Genomic DNA, 11128 nt, shown 5'->3' with positions numbered 1-11128 from the left:
AGAAAATAGGTAAAGAAAACAAAAATGTGAGCGTGATTGAAGTTTTTAACAAAAAAATTGTGTTTGTTGCTTAATTTTATTTTGTAGTCATACGAAATTGTATGCTAGTGTGAACGCAAAAACTAAAGGCCTGCGTACATAGGCTGTCTTGCCTGCTTACCTTGCTTACTTCTGATAAAAGAATAAAAAAGAAAACGGCAACCCAGTTCGAAATTTGCTCGGCCTCCTTTATTCTTTTATTTTTATTATGTCAAAAATGAAGCAGGAAAGCAAGGCAACCAGGCAAAGAAGCTTATGTACGCAGGCCTTTAAAGTGGTATGGACTTTGACAAACATAAAGGATGTCGAATGGATAAAAGAAGTGACAGTTCATATGACATTGATAGATAGTGTAAACACCCCTTAAATGAAATATGTACATATGAGTTGACAAATCGTTTTGTGTTCAACATTGACATCTCATATGACATTGATGGATAGTGTAAACACCCCTTAAGTAAAGTTGAAAATAGCTGTTTATTTGAAGATTGAAATAATGGCAACCCTAAATACAAGTGTCAAGCATGTGCTTGACATAAACTGCAGATGTGTCAAACGTAGGATTTTTTCTACAGTTCTATTTTGACAATTGGAAATTTATTTTCTTTCTGGAACGCGTATTGAAATTATGAAATTAATGTGAAAAAAGAAGTTAACAATGGATAAAAATGTGTTTTGAGTTTATTATCAAATTATAGTGATGCACTACTATAAATTACACAAATTGTAATTATACGAAGAATAAGAAATAAATACAATAAATTATGAAAAGAATACTTATAAACAACAATAATAACTAAATGATACAAAATAATTCTAGTGGGTTTATTAATGTGAACTAAACAAAGTAAATTTACACAAAACTTCTCTACATAAATCTCTTTAATATGGCGGTTGTGATGGTGCTAATGAAGAACGACGGTTCGGTTTCGGGCAATAAAAAGTACAAATCTTTTCGCAAATCGTTGCTTCTATTTCGCTGTTTTGTTTTGTTAATTGTTATTGCATCAGCCACGGGAACAACAACAACACCGCCAGCAACAGCCACTTCGCAAAAAGATAGTGGTGTTGTTGTGAATGATGATGGTGTGAATGGGAATGGTGGCGGTAGTCTGAGTCAAGCAAAGGTACGTATTTATGGCTTTTAGGTACTTCTTTCATATATATTTTTTTAAATCAAAGATAAGTGCCAATTGAAGAAATTGAGTTGGCAACTTCTGAAATACCACCAATGCCGGTATTTAACAATGGTAAAATAACATAAATTTTCTGTTTTCTTTTTCTAGGAGGGCTGTACAGATTTAGCCCGTGATGAGGAAACTCTAATGGTATTTTCAACATTAGGGGGCGGACTGACGGCGATTGATCCGATAACCAGTGAAATACGGTGGACCATAGCGGATGGTAATTATGATAGCCCATTTTTGTTATTCATGTGCACACCATTCACACTCACAGACACAATACAATTCTAGTATAAACTGTTCCTATCATCCATCAATACATCAACTTTATGGTACATTTTGTATTTGTCACACAAACAAATATAAATTTGAAATGAACGCACACACAAGTGTAACCAGTGGGTTGTTTGTGTGCGGCTTGGAACAGCACACATGTTTTTATTTACAATTTGTACTATCCACTAGAACGACCAAGTAGTGAAACATTGTTATAAATAATTTATTTAATTAATCGTTTTGGAGAAAAGTTATATTAACATGGAAAACTTCTCTACAAATACCTGTAGTTATAGAATTAAGGGACATGTTTTATGCTTCACTAGCAAAATGCCCGCTACTTCGTATGCGGAAAAGGAATAATATTCAAATAAGCAATATTTAATATGGTGAACACTGAAAAATTTTATGTACTAATACCTATTTGAATTGACATTTAATTTCTTTCAAGTACTGTTTGTACACGTTTTGTTCGAATCTCAAAAAAAGACCTCTACACTTCAAAAGCGGCCTACATTTTAAATTTCAGTCCATGTTTTATTAGAACGGTATGGGTATTTTGAAAATTTTATCCACATTTTCCAACCGAATTTTGGAACTTGTGATATCAAAATGTAGAAAACCGATCGATTCCCCGGTCAGGCAACATCAAATTTTCAACGGTGGCAAAATACCCCTCAGTAATGTTGGCGACATTTCCTGAGTATTTCAGCCATGTAAAACTTCTCTAGAAGTGGTGTCGTAAGGCACGCCGTTCGGACTCGGGGATAAACAGTAGGTCCCATATCATTGAGCTAATATGAAACGGTGTGCACTCATTGATATGAGAGAAGTCTCCCTTGTCCCGTCTGGGATGTTTGTGGAAAAATTATTACATTATTTAGAAACCGAATTCGTGTTAACATAGAAACAATAGTACATTATTCAGTACAATTTTTAGAATCCAGAACCTTAGCTCATACCTTTCATACATTTAAAGGTGGATTTTAATAATCATTCTGATCCAATCTCAACAGTGATCCTCACAACAAATTTCATTTATCGATTCACTCAATACCAGTGCTTCAATATTTAGTATTACTTAATACTTCTAGTAAATTTATTGTACGACCACTTCTAATATTTATTTATTCTTTCCAATTCCAAGTCCGAAGACCTCATTTAAGAAATTGACAAAACAACAGGATATTTAACTTAACAGAAAAAAAAACTAATCGGAGAGATGCTCAACATAGGCACAATAAAAAAAAACATATAGAAACTTCAATACACAACTACTTTCCACTAGTGAAAGTATCGGTATATAATTAATAAAACACAATCCGGCTAAAAAACTACTCGGTTTCCGAGCAGCAATAGCTCACATCATTACATATAAATTACAATAAAATTACGGAATTTGAGCATAAATCCTAACAATTAAAATTATGTATAAATACAATTTTGAACAGGGAAAAGAATTAAAAGGACTACTCAATTAAATTCATAAAATAGAAATATTAATTTAAAAGTTATTAATGTAAAAAATAGAAAAAAATAAAATAAATAAAACATAGTATAAAAATACACTGACAGAATGGAAGACTACTAAGGAAACTGCAACAGGCAGAATCACAATCATGTAAATAGGGAGATGAATAAGTAATTACATTATAGGTGGGGCTGTTTCAAAATACACACAGAGCTTACTTTTGTATGTACTTGGCAATAAATGAAAGTATCTCAACCCGATAGGCAATGAATTGAACGTTCTTGCAACTCTTACTAGAAAAGACCTCTCAAGCAACGAGTTTAATTTTGGTATTCTTATTTGTGGATTCCTTACTGATCTCGAAAATGTGAATTGATCTACCAAAAACAGTGGAGTTTGACATTTCATTACTTTATAAAAGTGAAGCATACAACGCAAAGATACGAAATCTAAAAACTTGCAACCAATAAAATCACAAATATAGGGCGTTACATGCTGACGAACATTCAAAGCATAAACGAAACGAATCACACGATTAAACACCAACTGAATTTTCCTGAATACACATGCTAAAGTTCCTGAATAGACCTCAACACAATACAAAATGACAGGCATGACCAAAGCATGTGCCAACTTCTTCTTAACCTCTAAAGACAGGGAAAGCTCTACATTATAAAGTTTTCTTAAGAGAAAATTTACTTTAGACACAATTGAATTAATATGCTGAGAAAATTTTAAACTTCTATCAACTATAACCCCCAAACACTTAACATGATCAACAAACTCAATGTCTATATTGCTTATCCGAATAGAAACAGGCATATCAGGGCTAAATTTAATCGCTTTGGTCTTAGCTGTGCTAAGGGTCAGATTATTCAATACCATCCAGTCATGTAAAACTGAAGTTGAATGAGTAATAACCGATTGGAGAACATCAGGAAAAATCGAACTACATTTGAACAATAGTTGTATATCGTCTGCAAACGCATATGGTTTACAATTAGACGAGGAAATGTCTTCAAAAAGGTCATTTGTAAAAAGTATAAACAATAACGGACCCAAGACGGAACCTTGAGGAACACCACTTGTGACAGACAACATACTAGAAGTAACGCCATTTGAAGACACATATTGAAACCTAGAATGCAAATAGGATGCGACAAGACCACAGGCAGAACTGGAGAAACCATAGAAGGAATTGAGCTTTCTTACCAGCAGCGAGTGATTTAGCCGGTCAAAAGCTTTCTCAACATCTAGGGATAGAAGCACACATAAATCACCATTACTAACTGCAGTTCTTATAGAGTCTGTTAGTCCTGTCAACAAAGATGTAGCACTGCGATTTCGTCGAAATCCTGTTTGGCAGTCATGAAGTAAATTAGAAGCAGTAATGTGTTCCATCATCTGAACCTTTAGGAGTCGTTCCACCATTTTTGACAAAATAGGCATTATGGAAATTGGCCTATAACTACCTGTAGCGTCATTTTTTTGTATGGGTATAATTTTCCCAATTTTCCACAGGGCCGGGAAGGCTGAGGTCATAATTATTGTATTAACAAGACGCAAAATATGCACGCCAACAAAGGGAAAGACAAGACGAAGAAATCGCAAAGATAAACCATCAGATCCCACAGCCTTAGATTTTATTGCAGAAAATGCATCAAACATTTCACTCAGCGTGACGGATCGAAAACTGAAACTGCCATAATCCATCCTAGATGAAGTATCAGAAGCTGGGGCTTGAAACGACGAAAACATATTATTTAACTCATTAACATCCGCATCAACCACGGTCTTACTCTTGCCTAAGCCATATTCATTTAACACCGTCCATAATTCTTTGCCAGTTTTATCTTTAAACAAGGTAGCATGAGTCTTAGCTTTGATTTTCCTTATAAGGCGCTTGGCTTTGTTTCTATGCCTACAAAAAGTCTTCCAGTTTTCAGGGGATGGCACTTCTAAGTAAGCTCGCCAAGCCAAATCACGCAGAGATAAAGCATATTTAATCTCTGGCGAACTAAACCAATTATCTTTACGATTTGTCAAAACCTTACGCCTACGTATAGGACATATTCCCTGTATGTCAGCCAAATTGCTGTATATGACTGACAATTGGACATCCACATTATTTGTACTGTACATATTAGAAAAATCACACAATGCGAACGCATATTCCAGTGTTTCGTGATCCAAGACGCTATAGTCAACAAACTCATAATATTGTGGAGCTAATACCTTTTCAACGTTTAATGAAATAAAGATAAAAGAATGGTGCGAAACAGCCGGGCACTGAAACTGGCTGGAGAATTGAACTACTTCAGGGCATGACAGCAAAAAATAATCTATAAGCGAGGTAGATCCGTGACTAATGTCATAATGGGTCGGTAAAGAATTATGGTTTATTGAAAGATTCATATTATAGCAACTGTTTCTAACCGCAATAGACTTTCTAATATCAAATAAATTGTTATTATAATCACCCATTAGAATCACCGTAGGGTACCTAACAACTAAATCAGAAATGGTTTCCTCAAGCTTAGAAAAATCACCATGTGGCAAATACACAGTGCCAATTAAGATTTTGGATACTCCTATAGTAATTTCAACAAAAATAACTTCTACTTCCCCATAAAGAGAATTCACATGAATTAACTTATGCTTGAGACCCATCTTCAAATAAAACGCCACACCTCCACCTCTCCCATCAGGCCGATCATTCCTCAGACAAACATAACCTGGAATATCCACTACATTCAATGCCATATAAGGTTTGAGCCACGTTTCACTAACACCAACGACGTCTAACAACCCCCCCTCTAAAATGTCTCTAATTTCATTCATTTTGGCTGATACCCGATTCACACAAAAACTTTGGCAATTAAAATGCCCAATATTCAAATTTTCCCTATAATTACATAATTGCGATGCTAAGAAACTGTTGTCATTAACAATGGTTGGAATATTGCTCATTATTAAATTCGATCAAAAACAAAACTAGCAGAAAAACTGAAAAATTGCAGTCATACATATAAGTAAATACAGCTAACTACTATCCACATTAGGCATAAACGACGCAGCATTAGACTCATCAAGGAGCTGAACACATTGGTTAATATCAAGAAAACCGGATGTACCTCCCAAAAATTCAACTTCGACGTTAGGTTGATCCGAACTAATTAATTTAAAGCTCTTAATTTTATTCAACTTTCGCAGCTTCCGACAGATGAACACAAGCTTGGATGACGCCGCATTAAGATGGTCATTAAGGTAAATGCGACTATTAATATCACCACATGTCACATCAGCCAGTCGTAGAGGAGATGCTTTATAATATTTGGCCATAATCAAATCTCGTATATAAATAGAATTAAATTTAATTAAGACAGACTTTCCTTTAAGAAAATAGCAGCAGTGCTGGATATCAACAGGGCTTAGTTCAACTCCCAATTTAGCTGCAATGTTAACCACAGGCTGCCTAAGATCTTTAATACCATTAGGCAAGCCGTTTATTACTATATCAGCACGGTTAAGCCTTCTCTGCATGACATCAAATTTTTTCTGGAGCTCACGAAACTCCTCGGTTTGATTATTATCAATATGCTTTACGATTTCATAACTATTTTTAAGTTCCTCTTCCATTTTCTGAATTTTCGCAGTGTATTCTGCCTTAAAAGCTTCAATTACGCTCCATACCTTAGCTTCAAAAGCTTTAATTTGATCTTGAATTTGCGATGTAAAGATCTGCTGTTGCTTTTCAAGCGAAGAGTTGAACTCTGAACAATGTGATCTCAGCTCACTTTGCAAATCAGGTAAAACTGCAGAATTAACACCACCAGCTTCAATCGAACTATTAGCTGCATCAACATCAACAACAGATTCATTAAACGCCACAGTCGAGTCTTTTTTAGCTTTAAGACACTTAGTACATTTATAAGAAAAGTTTTTGTTCTTATAAAGAAACGCATGCTGCTCCTTGGATATTTTCAGGCACGATATGTGATAAAAATCATCACAGCAAGTGCATCCAACACTATAACCAGTCACCGTAGCACCGCATTTCGGACATTTGTAAATCTTCTTCTTCGGTGCCATTATTTATAAATTACAAATATACAGCTCTGCAATAACAAATGAGACACCAATCTGCCAAATGTAAACAAAAAGGCACTGGAACATAAACAGCAGTTTAGTCGCTTATAAGCAGCCGCTTGATAACACAATAGCACAGCTGCAATCAGTGGATGAAATGTTTGCCTTGAAGCAGGTTAAAAAGATTCCAGATTAATAACAAACCGCGAACAAAACAGCAGCAAGTGGCAACAAGTTGACAATTTCCAAAAGGTGCTCCAAAAGAAGAACAAACAGCAAACTCCAACAATACGGTTACAAGTGAACGTAATTTAGTTACCGAATTAAATAAACGCATACAAACTACTTATTTATAATAATTTTAACAATTTTTCCGCAAGCAATAAAAAATTTACGCGCTAACCATTGTAGGGTTCTATAGACGCTCAACAACTTCTAACAATGAACCTGACAAATAAATAATATACCAGAATTCCACTTCTATTCCTTAGCCCAATACCAAATTTATTGCAATTTTGTACTTTTCGCACACTCATTATATAATCCCAGCTACATTGCTACACCAACGTCAAATTTAATACCATTTAGTACATTTCGTATTTCTCAAATTCTGTGCTATTTTGTAATTTTCGTACACTTATTGCACGTATATCAACAACCACATCCATATTTCAACCCTACACATCAAGAGGGTCTATAATACCAAATTTCAGAATTCCATCTCTATTCATAATACCATTAATACTTTTCTTATGAAAGTTCGAATTTCAATAACAATCTCCAACAGTAATTCCAAATTTCAGGATTCCACCCTATCTGTCCACCCAAAAATAAATTGTACCAAATTTAGTACCATTTAGTACTTTTCGTAACCACAAATACGAACCAGCACTCTCCGTTCACTCAAATCCAAATTCCCATAAGTACGAATTTCCAAAACTTCCTTAACCCTACACTCCAACAATAACCTTAACTCGAAATTTCAGGATTCCTGCTCTATTCGTTCACCCAAATATAAATTGTACCAAATTTAGTACCATTTAGTACATTCCGTACCCATAAGTACGAATTTCCAAAACTACCTCAATCCTACACCCCATAAGTAATCTTAATTATAAATTTCAGAATTCCAGCTCTTTCTGTTCACCCAAATCCAAAATGTACCAAACTTAGTACAATTTAGTACTTTCCGTACCCATTATTACGAACTTCCGAAACTACCTCAATCCTACACTCCATAAGTATTCTTAGTTCCAAATTTCAGGATTCCAGCTCTATCGGCCCACCTAAATTTAAATTGTACCAAATTTAATACCATTTAGTACTTTCCGTACCCATAAGTAACATTTTCCAAGACTAACTCAATCCTACAGTCCAACAGAAATCTTAATTCCAAATTTCAGGACTCCAGCTCTATTCGTTCACCCAAATCTAAATTATGCCAAAGTTAGTACCATTTAGTACTTTCCGTACTCATAATTACGAATTTCCAAAACTACCTCAATGTTACACCCCATAAGTAACCGTTATTATAAATTTCCAGATTCCAACTCGGTCTGTTCACCAAAATCCAAATTGTACCAAATTTAGTACATTTAGTACTTTCCGTACCCATAAGTATGAATTTCCAAAACTATTTCAATCCTTCACTCCATCATTAACCTTAATTCCCGATTTCAGGATTACAGCTCTATCCGTGCACCCAAATCCAAATTGAGTACCATTTAGTACTTTTCATACCCCCTAAGTACGAATTTCCAAAACTTGCTCAATCCTACACCCCAATAGAAATTTTAATTCAAAATGTCAGGATTCCAGCTCCGTCCGTTCACCTAAATTTAAATTGTACCAAATTTAGTACTTTCCGTACCCATAGGTACGAATTGCCAACTCAATCCTACAGTAATCTTAATTCCAAATTTCAGGATTCTAGCTCTATCAGTTCACCCAAATCTAAATTGTACCAAATTTAGTACCATGTAGTACTTTCCGTACCCATAAGTATGAATTTCCCAAACTACCTCAGTCCTTCACTTCATCAGTAATCTTAATTCTAAATTTCAGGTTTCCAGGTCTATCCAAATCCAAATTTTACCAAATTTAGTACCATTAAGTACTTTTCGTACACATAAGTACGAATTTCCAAAACTACACTCCAAAAGTAAAGTTAATTCCAAATTTCAGGATTCCAACTCTATCCGTTCACCCAAATCCAAATTGTACCAAATTTAGTACCATTTACAACTTCTCGTACACATAAGTACGAATTTCCAAAACTACCTCAATTCTACACTCCAAAAGCAAATAAATTCAAAATTTCAGGATTCCAGCTCTATCCGTTCACCCAAATCCAATTTGTACCAAATTTAGTACCGTTTAGTACTGTTCGTACCATAAACTTCGAATTTCCAAAACTTCCTCAGTCCTTCACTCCATCAGTAATCTTAATTCCAAGTTTCAGTTTTCCAGGTCTATCCAAATCCAAATTTTACCAAATTTAGTACCATTAAGTACTTTTCGTACACATAAGTATGAATTTCCAAAACTACCCCCATATTTCACTTCGACTGTAATCTAAATTCCAAATTTCAGGTTTTCAGGTCTATCCGATCACCCAAATCCGAATTGTACCAAATTTAGTACCATTTATTACTTCTCGTACACATAAGTACGAACTTCCAAAATCATTTCCTTATATCAACACCACTTCCCAACCCTGATTCCCATACCAAATATGAATATTTTAGCTATATCCGCTCAAAATATACAATTGGTACCAAATTTAGTAACTTTCAGTACTTTTCGTACACTTATAGGTGGAATTTCCAAAAATCATACCGAGGGTTCTCTCTATAACTCTCCATCAGTGACCCTCGTTCCAAATTTCAGAATTCTAGCTCTTCCCGTTTGCCTAATACAATGGATACCATATTTTGTACGAAATACAGTTGCGTTCAAAATTATAGGAGCGCCCATACAAAAAAAGAAAATTGTCAATAAATATGGTTAAACTTACCCATTTTCGTTTATTTTGAATTTGTGTAACATTGTTGACATCCCAACAGTTAATTCATCAGCAGAAATGTGGCAATCTGTTTTAAATTATTTACTCTTTACACCAACATTATAAATCGTGTTTAAAGTTTTTGTTCAAAAAAATATTAGTGTGGAAGAAAAAGGACGATAAAAATAGTTTTAGTTGAGTTTAGGCTCAAAATTGTCAATGTTTTAGTTAACAGTAGTAAATCCAATAGATTTTATGAGATTTGATTGCTGTTTGAGGTAGCCAAAAAGAGGCGATTGTCCTTGCAGAATTTTTTTTCCATAAATTGAGCACTTATTGGGCAACTCAATGGATTTTGTAGACAGAAGCTTTAACGATTAGATTTGTTTGATGCTATGGATGTTATCTCTAACAATATATAATGACTGGTATCCCATAAATTTGTGTATTTTGATCCTTGAGCCAAGTTTAAGACAGTTTACATTAGCCCTTAAGGTAAGGATCGGCCAAAAAAGCGTACCTATAAGGAATTTATTCCCCAACCAAATAATATTTGGAAGTCCTTAGGATGCTAACCTTGTGTATGCAATCAATTTCGCTTCTATTCGAAAAATGTTTAAAACGTGAACGGTTGAAATGTAATTTGAACCATTTAGTGATAGGCAGGCTGGGATTGCACTATGGTTGGTATATGCCGTAATATATTTTTCAATGTAAACGTACGTTTTTAACTCAAAAATACTTTATTTAGGTTAGTTTCATTAGAAAACTGTTTATTATACGATGCAAAACCTAATAAAAATAATCTTAGGCCAACTTCAAAAGTTTGTCTTTAAAGTTTCCTTCTCAACAAAGCGTTTTGAAAAATGTCTCATATGTGCCAATCATCCAATTATTCAAAAATTAAGCATATAATGAATTCTGCGTGCAGTTAAGATGCTAAGGACCTCAAAACATCGCTTGATCTAGAAATTAATGCCTTATAGATACGCATTTGTTAACCGATCCTTACGTAAAGAGGTAATGGAAACCGGCTTTAACTTAGCTCAAGGATCAAAATACACA

The 11128-nt window shown here is 34.5% G+C and overlaps 1 protein-coding gene across 1 annotated transcript in view; it reads left to right on the top strand.

The window, feature by feature from the left end:
• The first annotated feature begins 581 nt into the window (after positions 1 to 581).
• The window catches only part of Ire1 (serine/threonine-protein kinase/endoribonuclease Ire1), a 31269-nt gene continuing 20722 nt past the window's right edge, over positions 582 to 11128 (top strand). Inside the window, exons 1-2 of the mRNA XM_073989638.1 lie at positions 582 to 1166; positions 1326 to 1443. Of these exons, the coding sequence (XP_073845739.1) occupies positions 927 to 1166; positions 1326 to 1443 (358 nt within the window). The 5' untranslated portion in view covers positions 582 to 926. The remainder of the gene's footprint in view (positions 1167 to 1325; positions 1444 to 11128) is intronic.

This window comes from Musca autumnalis, unplaced genomic scaffold, assembly GCF_047663935.1.
Source record: "Musca autumnalis isolate F117 unplaced genomic scaffold, ASM4766393v1 scaffold_1, whole genome shotgun sequence".
Classification (NCBI taxonomy): Eukaryota; Metazoa; Arthropoda; class Insecta; order Diptera; family Muscidae; genus Musca; species Musca autumnalis.
Note: the sequence above shows the minus strand (reverse complement) of the source record. Positions and strands in the feature narration are given on the sequence as shown.